Source organism: Carcharhinus amblyrhynchos, chromosome 13 (assembly GCF_965287045.1).
Source record: "Carcharhinus amblyrhynchos chromosome 13, sCarAmb.v2.hapA, whole genome shotgun sequence".
NCBI classification, from domain to species: Eukaryota; Metazoa; Chordata; class Chondrichthyes; order Carcharhiniformes; family Carcharhinidae; genus Carcharhinus; species Carcharhinus amblyrhynchos.
In genome coordinates, this window is record NC_137336.1 from 65,693,875 (window position 1) to 65,711,148 (window position 17,274).

Genomic DNA, 17,274 nt, shown 5'->3' on the forward strand with positions numbered 1-17,274 from the left:
GATTCTTGTTCTCCAGTCTTCTATCCACGCTAATTTTTCTCCCCCAACATCATAAGCTTTTATTGTGTCTGGTAATGTTTTATGTGGCATCTTACCAAATGCCTTTTGAAAATACAAATATACTGTATCTACTGTATCCCTTTTATCCACTCTGCTTTTTATATCTTTAAAGAGTTCTAATAAATTTGTCAAAGACGATTTCACAAAACTATGTTGACTCTGCCTGATTGGATTATGATTTTCTAAATGTTCTGCTACTCCCTCCTTCATAATGGATTCCAGCATTTCCCAACTTTCAGCATCATCAGTATTCGGCTTGCGGTATAATGGAACTGCTGGTCCTGTCACTTATCCCTTCTCCCTGTGTGGAAGTGCCTGGCTTCCACTTGGTAGCTGCCCAGGACTTGCAGAAGGGTGCCTACTTGCTAGAACCCATTCATCAGATGGCCTCTGAGGATAGATAGTGGTTAAGGTGAAGGACAGTGACCATTAGCAAGCGGCACAATTGCATATTGAGGTGGGCACTTACGTTTGGAATGCTTATCACACAGCGCTGACGCCCGCATATCACACAGTCGAATCGTCCCTTTACTGCTGCTGTACACAAACATGTTACACTGGTGCGGGTGAAACTCTGCCGCCGTGATCACCTCTGTCAGCTCTTCCATGTTGGCCGGTTTTATATCTACAATATCTGAAAGACCGTAATTTAAGGAAACAACCAGTTTCTAATACAATGTCCACAACCTCACTGCCATATATAAATATATAACATTTTACTGAACACCCTGTATCCTGGATTACTCAAATGGCAAATCAACTGGGGAACAGGTTGAGAATTAATAACCATCATCCGTCATCACTTTACTATGTGCAAATTGGCTGCCACATTGTCCTACATTACAACAGTGGCTGTAAAATGTTCTTGGAGTGTTGATATCATGAAAGGCGCAATGTAAATTCTTCATCTTTCTTTCCATTAAATTTAAGAGATCATAGAGTTTTAAGGGGGCTGGAATACAAAAGGATGAAGTTAGTTCAACATAATATGTGTAATAATTTAATGCCCAGGGCATTGAGGACAACTGTAGCATCCCAGATCACTGCCTTAGCATAGATTAGCTCACAAAGCCACAAAAAGAAGGGACTCTGAATCTGGACATCTTGCACTTTGATGTCAAGGAAAGGGTCACCAATCCTCCAGGATTTATAAAATTAATCTCCAGGACACTGCTTCAAACAATCCAGAGAAAAAAAAATATTGGGGCATTTATAAAATAAAACGTGCTTTACAAGAAAACAATTTGAACACTTTTGTTTACTAGTTATATCAGAAACAGGGTTCCTGGACCAGCAGTTCAAGAATCGTCCAATCTGTTAACAAAGAATCCATTTACTTTCCCATTAGCTGTGGGAAGACAATGTGCAGGATGACTGTGCACTGTCGGTGGGAGGGCTAAATGGAGGCAGAGATCATGTGACAGCACTTACATGAAAAAGTTCAGCCAGTCTTGGCAAGCCTAATTGGAAGCTTTTGTCTCTAATAGTCTGCTACTCCTTCAAAAGAAATCACAGAGCATACAACACAGAAAAAAGGCCATTCGGCCCAACTAGCTCATGGTTGATTGGGAACTAGAGGGCACAGCCTCAAGGGGGAGTCAATTTAGGACAGAATTGAGGAGGAACTTCTTCTCTCAGAGAGTAGTGAATCTTTGGAATTCTCTGCCCATTGAAGCAGTGGAGGCTACCTCGTCAAATGTGTTTATGTCACAGGTGGATAGATTTCTGATCAATAAGGGAATTAAGGTTTATGGCGAGCAGGTGGGTAAGTGGAACTGAACCACTATCAGATCAGCCATGATCTTATTGAATGGCGGGGCAGGCTCGAAGGGCTAGATGGCCTACTCCTGCTCCTATTTCTTATGTTCTTATGCTAGCATGAAATAGCAGTGCAGTGGCACAGTGGTTAGCATTGCTACCTCACAGCATCCGGGACTCGGTTTGATTCCCAGCTTCCTGGGTAGGATTGTTGTAGGTGTAGACTCGATGGGCCAAATGTTGTCATTCTACACTGTAGGGATTCTATGATTAATTCTCCACTCAAGCGACTCCCACTTTCCCCATCTAAGTACAGAAGCAAAGACATTTGCTGTCACTATCATGATGTTCTAAAAGTTACCTGTGGTTCAAAAACGATATTAAAATCTAAAACTGGCATACAACAAATTCTATAAGGCGGTGAACCAGAGTGTATTTATTAGCAGGCTTAATTTTTCTCTCATCTGTCAATAGATCAACACATACTTGACAGTATTAATATGAAAGGAACCAAATGAAGCTAAGAGTTCAGAGAAAGTGGTCTAAATGATAATGGAAAACATAGTTTCCACTCTTGAAACCTCTGAAAAATCTTTTTGAAAGAATGCCAAATTTCAAAACATAAGAACATAAACATAAGAACATAAACATAAGAAATAGGAGCAGGAGTAGGCCATCTAGCCCTTCGAGCCTGCCCCGCCATTCAATAAGATCATGGCTGATCTGTTGTGTCTCAGTTCCACTTTCCCGCCCTCTTCCCATAATCCTTAATCCCCTCGCTTATCAAAAACCCATCAACCCGCAACTTAGAAATATTTAGCGAGGCAGCCTCCACCACTTCAACGGGCAGAGAATTCCAGAGATTCACCACCCTTTGAGTGAAGAAGTTCATCCTCAACTCCGTTCTAAACCGCCCCCCCTTTATCTTGAGGCTGTGCCCCCTAGTCCTACTGTCCTTTCTGAGCGGGAAGAGTCTCCACCTCTATCCTATCCATCCCATTCATCATCTTATATGTCTCAATGAGATCTCCCCTCATTCTTCTAAACTCTAACGAGTACAAGCCTAGTTTATTCAGCCTCTCTCTCTTCAACCCCCTCAACTCCGGCATCAGCCTAGTAAACCTCCTCTGCACTCCCTCCACGGCCAAAATATCCTTGCGTAAGTGCGGCGACCAAAACTGCACACAGTACTCCAGCCGCGGCCTCACCAGTGCCCTATACAGCTGCAGCAAGACCTCCCTACTTTTGTATTCAATCCCCCTCGCTATGAAGGCCAGCATCCCATTTGCCTTCCTGACCACCTGCTGCACCTGCAGGCTGGGTTTTTGTGACCCATGCACAAAGACCCCGAGGTCCCTCTGCACCGTCGCCTGCTGCAGTTTTGCGCCACGTAAGTAATAGTCCTTCCTACTATTATTCCTACCAAAGTGGACCACCTCGCACTTGCCAACATTAAATTCCATTTGCCAGTTCCTGGCCCATCCTTCTGCAGACTCTCCACACCCTCCGCACAATTTGTCGTTCCACCAATCTTGGTGTCATCAGCAAATTTCGACACCATACACTCGGTTCCCTCCTCCAGATCATCTATATAAATGGTAAATAGCTGAGGCCCCAGCACCGACCCCTGGGGCACTCCACTAGTCACCAACCGCCAATCCGAATAGCACCCATTGACCCCCACTCTCTGCCTCCTATTTGACAGCCAATCCTCTATCCACGCTAACACCCTACCCCCAACTCCATGCCCCCTGACCTTCTGCAATAACCTCTTGTGAGGTACCTTGTCAAACGCCTTCTGAAAATCAAGAAAGACCACATCCACCGGCTCTCCTCTATCCACCGCCCTAGACACATCCTCATAGAACTCCAATAAATTCGTCAGACACGACTTCCCCTTAACGAAACCGTGTTGCATCTGCTCTATCAAGCAATTCCCCTCAAGATGCCTCGCTATTTCCTTCTTGATGACGGATTCTAACATTTTACCTACAACAGACGTTAAACTAACCAGCCTATAATTCCCTGCCTTTTGCCTGCCACCCTTCTTAAACAATGGCGTAACATTAGCCGTTTTCCAATCTTCCGGCACTTCCCCGGAATCCAGCGACGTTTGGAAAATAACCACCAAGGCATCCACTATCACCTCCGCCATTTCTTTCAGAACCCTTGGATGCATTCCATCCGGTCCTGGGGACTTGTCCACAATCAGTCCCTCTAGTCTGTCAAGCACCACCTCTCTAGTAACAATAACGTCATTGAGACCCTCCTGTCCTACCATCTTTCCATCGGAACAATAATTATATTGCTCGAGAAAAGGAGTGCTGATTGGTTGAGACATCGTCATCACTGAACTACCAAGGAGCTATTGTCCCCTATGCTTTTGTTTGTTCAGAAAAGATGCAATGACTGGATATATTCCTTTTGCCTGCAGAGGACAGGTCCTCACATACAGACGCATGTAGTTTCCAGCAAGTTTAAGTAAACTTTGATAGTCTTAAATTGTTGTCAGCATAATTCTAGCACACGACAATACGTCACAGCTGACTTGCCAATCAATCAGCACCGCATCCCGTCTGTTGTTAGCTTTGAAATTTGGCATTCTTGCATTTGTCCTGATGAGCTCAATACAAAAAACTTCAATACCATAACTCTTTTTTCAGCAATTCTCATGTTCTGTCCTACCAGGTGACAATATGATTTTCCTAGTTCTGTTTTTACCCTTTATCACAGAATATATCACAAAATAATACCACTTTTATCTATAAGATTTAAAAGCAAGCCTAGTGCATTAACTTTCTGCTGGAGTTGAAAGAGCAAAGGATAACCTCTTAAGTAATTTCATTTCTTGCAAGGATTTCTCATTCTCATAAAAAGAGATAATTTAAAAGGCAGTCACAATAGCAGAGATGCAAGCGAAGCCTTGGGGCAAACTCATTCCCATGTTCGATCATGCCATAGCTCCGAGTACTACAGGGTCCTCTAAATCCACTTACTATTGATCAGGTTTTTAATTGCTCCTCTCACTTGCATTGGATACAAAGGAGCTGGTGTCAGATGGAACAAAGCCTGTTACCAGAGAATCAGCATCAATAATTACCATCATAAATCAGTGGCTGTCAGTGACACGTGCGAGTCTCCTCACACAATACAGCAATCGAGACGGGATGAGGTCATTAAATTTCCCAGCACACCTGCCATTATTGACATGGGGGAGGATAAGAGTGATACAACAAAAGGGATTTCCTGAAAGAAAGCAAGTTGAAAAGCAAGTTTAACTCTGAGCTCCTTGCATTGACACAACAAAACATTTTCCTTCCAAATGCAAAGGAGATTAAGGAGGAAAGGGGCTTGTGGGGGAGAAGGAAGGTGATCAGTTGCAGGGAGGTGGCTCTCAGTGGCACAGACCCTTCATTTGCTCCATCACTGGCCCCAACGTAATTCAGGATTCTATCAGGTGCAAGTATCTGCCACTCTTCCATTGATCTCAGTCATAGTAACATGAAAAAATTGCTTATCGATGCAAAACCTCCTGCAGTTGAAGGATACTGAAGCTTCGGTTGGTAATCTCCAGGTGCCAAAGATTTATCCTCAAGTCATCAGCTGACATGTATGTCTCATAGTCGCTATTTACTGATATGGAGTTGATGTGATATGTATGAGCATTGGCAAACACTCTTCTAGGGCTGGCCTCCACCATCAAGTCCATGGGCCTCAGCACTGGCACCTGGGGACAAGAACACACATCAGTCTGAGAAACGAAGTGCAGAGCTTAATAGTATATCAGGCCAACCAACATTGTACTCCAGCATTGTGTTCCCACCACACACTCATCAAAGGGAAGTGATATCTCCACATAATCTGTACATGGAGTGTGTGGCACAGAAATTCTGCTCTAGATTATGTTCCACACAAGCCTCCTACAATCTGTTCTACTTCATAGAATCATAGAATCCTACAGTGCAGAAGGACACCATCAAGTCTGCGCTGACAACAATCCCAAACAGGCCCATATATTACCTTGCTAATCCCCTTGACACCAAGGGACAATTTGGCATGGCCAATCAACTTGACATGCACATTTTTGGAGTGTGGGAGGAAATTGAAGCATCTGGAGGAAACCTATGCAGACACGGGGAGAATGAACAAACTCCACACAGACAGTGACCTGGAGCTGGAATTGAACCCGGTCCCTGGCGCTGTAAGGCAGCAGTGCGAACCACTGTGCCACCATGCTGCCCATTTAATCCAATCAATATATTTATTCCTTTCCCACTCATGAAGTTGTCTAGCTTCGCCTTAAAGGCATCTATAGAACATACAAATGAACTCACGCATTAGAAGCAGGAGTAAGCCATTTGGCCCCTCAAGCCTGTGCTTCCATTCAATAAGATTATGATCTGACTGTGCCCTCAACTCCACATTCCACCCATCCCCGATAGATTCTAACAAGGGAGTCAAACGTTATCTACCTCTGCCTTAGAAATATCCACTGATACTGTCCCCACTGCTCTCCAGGGAAGACAATCTCAAAGATCTATACAATTCCCTCAACTACTCTTCTGGATAGTTATTTGCACTGTATGTCTTACATGTTGGAGATGGGACAGGGCTATCCCACTATCGATAGAGGTAGGAAAAGAAAAAAAGAGGCAAAAAACAGAAGATGGAAGAAGTTGAAGGGAAAGAGAAAATAAGAGAGGAAAGAACATACTAATGTCTCCACAAGCCATGCGACAGAACACACTTTCAGATGCAGATTGATCCCTGAGGTATAGGATCAGCACAAAGTATCACAATGCTGCATAGTTTTGACTGACAGGCAATCCTTGGGGAAAGAGGTGGGAATTGGGGGGAGGGTGGAAGGACACATTGGTTTATAATTTGTGAAGTTTGGGAGGATAGGAATGGGGGGAGGTGGGGGGTTGGGGAGAGGCGGTGGAGGAGTCTACAAAGGAGCATTATCACCAGCAGCAGAAATAGATGGCAAGCTCAAAGTAGAATATTCCAGCATAACCATTAAACAAAATGTGATCATTCTTTCTCTGGATGTGGATATCACTGAAAAGGTCAGCATTTATTGCTCATTTCTAGTTGCCTCGATTAAACTGATTGGTTTCCCAGGACACTTTAGAGAAAAGTGAGAGTTAACACACTGATCTGGCACTAATTACATCTAGATCAGGCTAGGTAAGGACAGCAGGTATTCCCCAAAGAAGATTAAGGAACTTATTGGGTTTTTACAATAATTCAACAGCTTCATGACCACTTTTACTGATACTAATGTTTTAATTCCATATTTTTAAACTGAATTCAAACTCTCAAACTACAATGTTGGGATTGGAATCCTCAATCTCTGGTTGATTAGTCCAGTTCTCTGGGTTACTAATCCAATCACATAACCACTACTCTATTGTAATGAAACAAGGCAGCATAGGAATGAAAAGGGCAGGTAAATGTCAAAGAACAAAGAACAAAATCAGCCCGGGAAACAGGCCCTTCGGCCCAACGAGCCCGCGCTGCCATCTCAACACCACCAGTCCCCCTCTCCACCCACGACCCCTGTCTAATGTTTTATGGCCATCCAGATTGAGGGAAACTGAGTTAGCGACAATTTATTCCTGCCAATCAGCCTAACAGCACATCTTTGGGGTGTGGGAGGAAACCGGAGCACCCGGAGAAAACCCTCGCAAGCACGGGGAGAATGCGCAAACTCCCACAGACACCGGCCCAAATCCATGTGTCTGTACAGCAATCAGCGATAGTCCCTGAGCTGTCGTCTTGCCCAGTATCTGGTCCAGTTTAGGCACACACTAACGACATGAAGCACTAGGCTAATCTCGAACAACCAAGAGCAGCCCCAGTACGACCCATCGTGTGTATGCCCCTCATTGGACACGAGGTGGACCGACTTAAAACCTGTGAATGAAAAGGGAAAAAAACATTATTATTATACCGTACCCATTTACCTTACCAGGGTCGCCTCAATGCTAATGACCCTTATTTAAAACAATCTCCTATATCCACCCATCTCCAACCCAGTCATGTGCCTGTCTAAGTTACTCTGAAATGACTCTAGCGTGTTTGCCTCCACCACCTTACTTGGCAGAGCATTCCATACCCCCACTACCCTCTGTGTGAAAAACCTCCCTCTAATATCTGTGTTGTACCTCTCCCCCCTCACCTTAAGTCCATGGCCCCTTGTCCTACGTGTCTCTATCATAGGAAATAGCTTACCTCTGTTTACTCTATCTATAACCTTCATAATCTTATATACCTCTATTAGATCCCCCCTCAGTCGGCGTCTTTCAAGGGAAAAGAGCCCCAATTTCTTCAATCTTTCCTCATACCCCAGTCCTTCCATACCAGGCAACATCCTGGTAAACCTCCTCTGCACTCTCTCCAGAGTCTCCACGTCCTTCCGGTAGTAAGGTGACCAGAACTGGACGCAGTACTCTAAATGTGGCCTAACCAACGTTCTGTACAACTGCAACATTAGACTCCAGCTCTTATATTCTATACCCCTTTGCCACCTTCAAAGACTTGTGCACTTGCACCCCCAGGTCTCGCTGCGATTCTATACTCCTTACGGGCTTACTCTTTACCACATAACTCCCCCCTACATTATTCCGGCCAAAATGCATCACCTCACATTTATCCGGATTAAACTCCATTTGCCATATATCTGCCCAATCAACCAGCCTATCAATATCCCGCTGTATTGCCATACACTGCTCCTCACTGCCTGCCAATCCAGCCATCTTGGTGTCATCAGCAAATTTGCTGATCACACCACCTACTCCCTCTTCCAAATCATTTATATACACTACAAAGAGAAGAGGTCCCAGTACTGAGCCCTGCGGCACACCGCTAGTGACAGACCTCCAGCTAGAAAAGGACCCCTCCACTACTACTCTCTGACTCCTCTTTGCAAGCCAGTTCTCTACCCATCTAGATACCTGACCACATATCCCATGAGCTTTAATCTTCTCTACCAACCTACCATGAGGGACTTTGTCAAACGCCTTACTGAAATCCATATAGACGACATCAACGGCTTGTTCTTCGTCGACTGTTTTTGTCACCTCCTCAAAGAATTCTACCAGATTCGTAAGGCAAGACTTCCCCTTTACAGAGCCATGCTGTGTATCCTTAATCAGATCGCAATGCTCTAAGTGCGCATACATCCTATCCCTAAGAATCCTCTCCATCAACTTGCCTACCACTGACGTTAAGCTCACCGGCCTATAGTTACCCGGGCTATCCCTCCTACCCTTTTTAAACAACGGTACCACGTTCGCTATCTTCCAGTCCTCTGGGACCTCACCTGTGTCCAAAGAGACAAAGATTCGCGTCAGAGGCCCAGCAATCTCATCCCTTGCCTCCCTAAGCAGCCTAGGATAAATGCAATCGGGCCCCGGAGATTTATTGGTTTTAATGCCCTCTAAAAGCCCTAACACTTCTTCCCTCGTAATCGATAGATCTTTCAATTGGTCTACCGCTCCCTCAATGACCGTACCAGACATCAAGCCCCTCTCCTTCGTGAATACCGACGCAAAGTATTCATTCAGGATCTCCCCCATTCCCTCTGCCTCTAAGCACAATTCCCCACGTCTGTCCCTGAGAGGACCGATTTTACCCCTAGCCACCCTTTTGTTCTTAAGATAGGAGTAAAACGCTTTTGGATTCTCCTTAACCCTACCTCCCAAAGCCATCTCACGCCCCCTCTTTGCTCTCCTAACTCCCCGTTTGAGATCCCTCCTACTCTCTCTGTATTCCTCCAACGCTCTCTCCATTCCCGGATGCTTAGACCTGACATACGCCTCTCGTTTCTTCCTAACCAGGTCTTCTATATCTCTAGTAATCCATGGTTCCCTAATCCTACCTTTCCCATCCTTTCTCCTAACCGGCACATGCCTTTCCTGCACCCATTGCAGTTTTCCCTTGAAAGACTCCCACATGCCTAACATGGTCTTGCCTTCCAACAGCCTATCCCAGTCTGTATCCCTAAGCTCCTGCCTAATCCGGCTGTATCTAGCCTTCCCCCAATTTAGCACCCTCCCCTTAGGACAGCTTTCATCTTTTTCCATTCGTATCCTAAAGCAGACGGAGTTGTGGTCACTATTAGCCACATGTTCGCCTACCGCAACCACAACTACCTGACCCGGCTCATTTCCCAGAACTAAATTCAGTATCGCCCCCTCTCTAGTCGGGCTATCTACATACTGTTGCAAGGATCCTTCCAATACACATCTTATGAATTCCCCCCCATCCGACCCCCGACCCCCCCCCCCCCCCCCCCAGCTCTAGGCACCTTCCAATCCACCCCAGGGAGATTAAAATCTCCCACTACAACAACCCTGTTCTTCGGGCGGCCTATAGTACACTCCTAGCACAGTAATGGCCCCCTTCCTATTCCTCTACTCCACCCACCTGTTGTCGCCTGTTGCGGAGTATTACTTGCCTATTTAAAACTTGCTGAAAGTTCAACTCTCTGGGCTCGATTTTACCACCAAATTGCACTTGCTTTCAGACGTAAAGTCAGGCGTGAGGTGCCTGCCTCTGTGCCAGTTCCCCCTTCATCAAGGCCTGAAAGTGATTGGGACTGCGCCCAGAATGGGCGCGACAGCCATTTAAATGCATTTGCATGCATTTAACTTGATTTAATGAGCCCTTCCCTCCTTACCACCGTGTTTACCCTGCCATGGTCTGTGATCAGTGAGGGGGAAGGGGGGAAGAACCCATGATCGGTCTGGATGGTGAAGGGACTGGGGGATAAGGAGGTCAGTAATGTTGTGGGGGTGGGGCAATGTCTTTGGGGGCCAGGAAGATCCATTATCCGGCCTGGGAGTGATGTGGCAGGGGAGCTTTATTCTTTCGGTTTTTTTTCCCCTGCGCATGTGCAATTAGAGGCACCGATCGGAGCTGCAGGATTTTGGGTGCATTAAACCCTGCCCACAGGCTTGTTCAGCGCAATTTGGAATTGCTGATATTTTTTCAGGCAGAATGCATATGGGGGTGCATATGGGGGGGTCTAAAAGTCAGATCTGAAACATTCCAAGTTTCAAGTCCGCCCAGCACTTAGAATCAAGATGACAAATAGGGCCCTCTGACTCCAGTCAGGAAACACTCAGGCAGATTTGATAATGGATAAATTCTGATAGAGATTTCTGCCCAGGCTGTAAGGGTGCAAATTCAGTGGCATTGTCCTTAATTAAGAAATTCCATATCACAGTTACAAAAAAAGACTTAACAGCTCAGTCGATTAAATTCCCTGTCTCATTACAAGATTGAGAAAAATCGTAGGGTTTCATGTTTGATGTATGGTAAGGTAAGGGGGACACAATGGGGTTGGGGAGATAGGGAGGGAAGAGAAATTACATTTGGTCTCTGGGCTGAAACGGGGAAAGACTAAAGATTTGATTTGGTTTGATTTATTATTGTCACATGTATTAACATATAGTGAAAAATATTGTTTCTTGCACACTTTACAAGAAGGAAATGAGACAGTGCAGAATGTAGTGTTACAGTCATAGCTAGGGTGTAGAAAAGATTAACTTAATGCAAGGTAAGTCCATTCAAAAGTCTGATGGCAGCAGGGAAGAAGCTGTTCTTCAGTCAGTTGGTACATGACCTCAGACTTTTCTATCTTTTTCCCAATGGAAGAAGGTAGAAAAGAGAATTTCTGGGGTGTATGGTGTCCTTAATTATGTTGGCTGCTTTACCAAGGCAGCAGAAAGTGTAGACAGAGTCAATGGATGGGAGGCTGGTTTGCATGATATATTGGGCTACATTCACAACCTTCCAGCGATCATCCAGAGCTACCTGCTCCTGATCATTTGTCAGTGATCCCTGCTGGAAAGCTCTTGGTTGAGGTTGGGATTTGGCTCACCTGAGAGGTCTTCATACTGTTAAATCCTGGATTCTGGACCCGTACGCACATGGATGCACAGTGAATATGGGGGAAGAGGACATGAGTGGGTGCAGCACCCAGTGCCAGCCAGAAATTCCGGGAGAGTAGAGGATAAAGATAGAGAAGCTAGGGTAAGGGCAGGAAATGGGAGAGATTTTATTATAGTGGGGCACTCAATGATGGTGAAATTCCTCAATGATTGGTGTTCACTTTATTTTAAACAATTCCAAACAAAAATCGAGAACACATGTGGTAATTATTGAGTAAGAGTTGCTTTAAAACAATACCAAATTTTAAAACGCTTTAACAAACAAGCTGAAATTTTCACCTTTAATTCAAAACAATTTCCTCATGACAGCTTGCAGTCTATTCAAGTTTCACCTTCCTAATTATCTAGAACGTGACCTTCCAACTCAGTCGTGGGAGGCATTTTGTGTTTGCAAGAGTGATTATGAGTGAGTGTGTTACTATGAGGGGGTGTATGGGAACATGAGAGTGTGCATATACAACTATGAATCTGTATGGGAGTGCATGTATGCAAGTATCTACGCGAGTATGAGTTTGTGTATACACACGTTAGTATGAGTATATGTGTGCAACTGTGCGAGTCTGAGTATGTGTAAACACGCATTAGTATGAGCGCATGTGTGCAACTGTCTGTGTGAGTCTGAGTGTGTGTATACACGCATTAGTATGAGTGCATGTGTGCAAGCATGTGGGTGGACATGATTGAGTGCTTTAATGCAGAAATACAGAGTGTTGAGGCACAGGCAGGATTTTCTGGTCCATTCTGCCACAGGATCCTCTGGTTCTGCTGCTGTTGATCCCTCGCGGCTGATTCCCAGGTGACGGGGAGGGTGAGCAGAAACTCAACAGATTTTGGCAGGACCGGACATTCCCGTCTGCAGTCAATGGTTCACCACTTCTACCGTGGGAAAACTCTCCACAGCAAGGCTGGAAAATCCTGGCCACAGATTCTGGGTAATCATTAGCATGCCAAGGATAGAGCGACAGCAGAGCATGAAACCTGCCAGCCCTCTATCTGCGCTATGGATGAGAGAGGCACGCAGGCTAATGTGGTGTGACAAAAATCAATGATGCATCATTCGGCATGGTTGGATATTGCCGAGTGCCTGAGAAAGCAGGTTGAACTGTTTATTCTGAGAGGAGGCAAACCCAACTGTCAGTCAGGCAGTCACCTCTGTAAGGCAAGGGCATCAAAAGCTCACTGGTGAAATGTACTGGCAAGACTGAGACAGTTCTTACTAAATTATTGAATGAAACCCAATGACCCATCTCTAATTAGTCATGCAACTTCAAAGGTCTCCGAGCACAATGAATCAAGTACTGATCTGTTTAACATGGCTGTCAGACAGTGCACACGCCAGAGCAAGATGAATTACCTTTAACAAATAACCTCGTCCATGTCTGGGGAGATTCTACCAGCACACTATTAGCATGGACACGAAGAAAAGAAGTTCCTTCTCTTTTTGCTAATTCCTCTTTTACTTTAGTCTCAAATCTATCCCTATTCCCAAAACTCTTAACATCACCCTGGCTGACAGGAGATCTGTCCTCGGATTTGATTAACTTGCTGACTATTTGGGAAATTTCTTTTAGTGCTTTTATAAAGGAATAATAGGCTGTTTTGGACAAGATAGTAAACCACAACACAGGGCTGACTTATCTGCTGGTTCCAATGGATGTCAACAATGCCATGGCATGATCTGAATAGGAGTAGGAGGGTTACACCTGTCCTTGGGCAGCATTCCTCCCTCAACCAAGACCACAGGTGAAATATTTATCGATGCTGCTGGAGATGTTGTGTATGTTTGCCTATTGTAGCAAGTCCTAAAATAATTCATTGGGTGAAATGCTTTGAGATTTTTTGAAGTCCTGATGACTGATTGACCCTACCATGAGTTAATTTGCTGGTTTGTGGAATCTTGTTGTGGACAAATTAGCTGCTGTGTTTCCCTACTCTGCAACAGTGCACTTCAAAATTAATTCATTAGCTGAAGCGTTATATGGCAGGAGTTTCCAAACTGAGGTCCGTGAAGGCTCTCCAGGGGGTCTGTGGAGCTGGCAGTCGCCATGTCGCCAGAAAACACTGGTTTAAAAGGAGCAATTTCAAAAATAATCACAGCAATGAAATAGGCCAATCAGAGTAAGGTCTCTTGGAGCACTTGATCTTAGAGACATTTTTCTGATTGGCTCATTTGATTTATTCTATCTTGGTATTGCTGGGCCGATAAACCCATGGCCAAGTGCAAGGATTGATCCTGAGAATTGAGCTGGCAGCAAAAAGTGGTGAAAGGTTCTGGAGAGGCATGTGTGAGAGAGGTGTGTGTGTGTGTGTGTGTGTGTGTGTGTGGGGATGAGTGAGTGAGTGAGTGTGTATGTATGCATGTATGAGAGAGAGAGAGGATAAGTGAGTGTGTGTGTGAGAGAGAGACAGAGAGACAGAGGGAGAGAGGGATGAGTGTGAGAGGGGATGAGTGTGAGAGGGGATGAGTGTGAGAGGGGATGAGTGTGTGTGCATGTGAGAGGGAGGTGTGGGTATGATGTGTCTATGTACTGTGTGAGGGAGAGAGACATGTGTGAGAGTGTGAGTGAATGATGGAGAGAGATGTGAGGGAGAGAGGTGTGTATGTCCAATATGTGAATCAGCTTTCCAGCATCATTCCTCCTATTAAAAAGACAAAAGTTTTTTTTAAATAAGAGAACATTTTAATCATGATGAAACTATCCACTCCTAAAGTGGACATTACTTCCAGGGATTAATTTTAGGGGGTGGCTAGGCCAGGGGTTAATGTGCCAGGGCAACGTAGCTGGTGAACATATTTGTGACCGTGTGCCCATTCCTAATTTCTAATTATTGCAGAGGTGTAACTAGGAAAGGCTTGTTTACATTTGATTTCTGTGTTCACACCTCTTTTGTGACATCAGTGTTATGGGATTCCCTGATGCGCTTGGGAGATTACTAATGGTCCCCCAGCTCCAAGTTTGGGAAACCCTGTGTGCTAAGAATATGGAAGATGTTACAGAAATATCAGATCTTGAGATGTTATATTAGAATTGCTCATTTTTTAAAAATATATTCTTTCATGGGATATGAAATATGGCAATTACCAGCATTTGTTATCCATCCCTAATTGACCTTGAACACAGTGGCTTGCTAGGCCATTTCAGAGGGAAGTTAAGAGTCAACCACATTGTTGTGGGTCTGGAGTCACACGTAGACCAGACTGGGTAAGGATGGCAGGTTTCCTTCCCTAAAGGACATTAGTGAAGCAGATGAGTTTTAATGATAATCAACAATGGTTTAATGGCCACCATCATTACTGAATTTGAATTCCACCATCTGCTATGGTGGGATTCGAACCGAGGCCCTCAGAGCACCATGCCAACTTTGGTTACGGGGATGAGCTGTCCATACCCCACAACATGCAGCCTTCAATTTGTGGCCTAACCAGAGCTTTATAAAGGTTCAATGTAACGTCCCTACTTTAGTACTCAAAATACCTTTTATATATGAAGCCCAAGATCCCATATATTTTGCTAACCACTCCCAAAATGTCCTGCCACCTTCAATGATACGCACACATGAACTCTCAGTTTCTTCTATTCCCATATTAAATTCCGTCTGTTATGGATCTGTCCATTCTGTCAGCCTATGTCCTGTTGCAGTCAATTTGTTTCATCCTTAGCGTTTGCCAATCCTCCAGCTTTGGTATCTTGGGCAAATTTTGAAATTTTACTCCGTTTTCTGATATTCAAGTCATTTATAATTTAAAAAAATGGCCCTAGCACTGACCTCTGGGGAACACCACAGTCTACCATCCTCTGAAAAATAGGCACTTAGCATGACTTTTTGCTTTCTGCCCTTAAGTCAAATTTTTTATTCAATTTCACATTCCAAGTCCTATTCCATGAGCCACAATTTTGTTAATCAGCTCTTTACGTGGTACTTTGTCAAACACTTCCATAAATACACTGCATTTCCTTCATCAATTCTCTCTTAATCAAAAAATTCAATTTGATTACTCAAGCACGACCTGCCTTTTAGAAATCCATGCTGGCTTTCTTAATTAACTCAAACTTCTCCAAGTGTCTGTTCATTTTCTCCCTGGATATTGCTTCTAAAACTTTACTGACCATTAATGTTAAACGAACTGGCCTGCACTTGCCGGGATAGTGCTTACCCCCTTTCTTGAATAAGGGTGTCACACTTCCTACTCTCCAATCTCCAATCCTCTGGCACTTCTCCTGTATCTAGGAAAGATTGAAAAATTAAAGCAAGCCTTTCGCTATCTCCATCCTTCACTTCCTTGAGCAACCTGGGATAGAAGCCATCTGGAGCAGGCAAGTTTATCCACCCTAGACTCTCAATTATTGATGCACAAGTGCATCTGCTAGTCTGACATAGCAAAATCCACATATCCAATTTTTTCTTTCCGACAACATTTATGTCTTCTGATGATGTCTTACTGGAATGGCGTCTTTCCGGTGGAATAACACCACAGCGATTAGTCAAGAGGGGAAAGAAAGGAAGGAGAACAATCATTACCTTTGATCTGAAGTTGGATTAGTTCCATCGAACAAGATGGGTGAAAAAGAAAGAGAGGATGGTCACTGCTGTAAGGCAGAAAAGCAAGGTCCCATGGACAGCCATGGCCAGACACCCTTTTCAGTGATGTGGTTGAGGATCAAATATTGGTCAGGATCAGGGAGGACTCTCCTGCTTTTCTCCCAAGAATGCTACCACAAAGTCACATTTGGCACTAGATTCCCAGTCCGTGAGAATCAGCTAACCTTGGCCAAGAAAGCTGTGGCGGTGCCTCCAAACCGCTGAGTTAAGGAAAAGAAAGGTCACCAGTTACTCTCATTCTTTATCACTGTTCAATAAGGCTACTGACTGAGAATAAATGTCTGAGGACAAGATAGGGCTTGACTGTGACGCATCCACATATGGCCTGGGAACATTCCTTGTTTAGTCTCACTCATGAAGCCACCACTTGCGTAAGGTACAAAGAGAGATGGGTGGTGGAGCTGAAAAACTCCAATCTCTCCACCCTGAACAAGTCACCATTTCCAGGAGAGGAGGGAGGTTAGATCAGAAGGAAATAATAATCTTTTCGGTAGGCTGAATCTCTCATAGACAGCCCAATGACAAGCAGATGACATTTTCTGACAGTTTAATGGCACCAATTTTAATTTCAGCTCTGTCTAGCAGAGCACAGTAGCAATGTAAAGCACTTACTGATGCACTTCAGCAGCAAACATGAGAAAACAAAGGGCTAATTGGAGTGGAAAATGTTTAAACAGACAGAAGGGATGAAAGGTCGATTGGAGGGCCTATAAAACAGTGGCAGCAGCATACCAGGAGGTTAATCTGATTTCATACATTGTGATTTTCCTTTTGTTGTTGTGGAGAATTTTCAATTTCCTGCCACTCCCAATTTAATTCTGGATTTGAGTTGGAGGAATTTTATCACAGATTTTTTGTGTGAGGCTGGGGGTTGGGGAAGGATTCCATTTCC

The 17,274-nt window shown here is 44.4% G+C and overlaps 1 protein-coding gene across 5 annotated transcripts in view; it reads right to left on the minus strand.

Moving 5' to 3' along the window:
• Positions 1–17,274, minus strand: part of LOC145351957 (serine/threonine-protein phosphatase 2A 55 kDa regulatory subunit B beta isoform) — a 512,592-nt gene that overhangs the window by 32,876 nt on the left and 462,442 nt on the right. For all 5 annotated transcript variants that reach the window (XM_080201784.1, XM_080201785.1, XM_080201786.1 and 2 more), the window contains 2 exons: positions 5,368–5,545; positions 530–694 (listed from right to left, as the gene is read on the minus strand). In XM_080201784.1, coding sequence (XP_080057910.1) covers positions 530–694; positions 5,368–5,545 — 343 coding nt within the window. The remainder of the gene's footprint in view (positions 1–529; positions 695–5,367; positions 5,546–17,274) is intronic.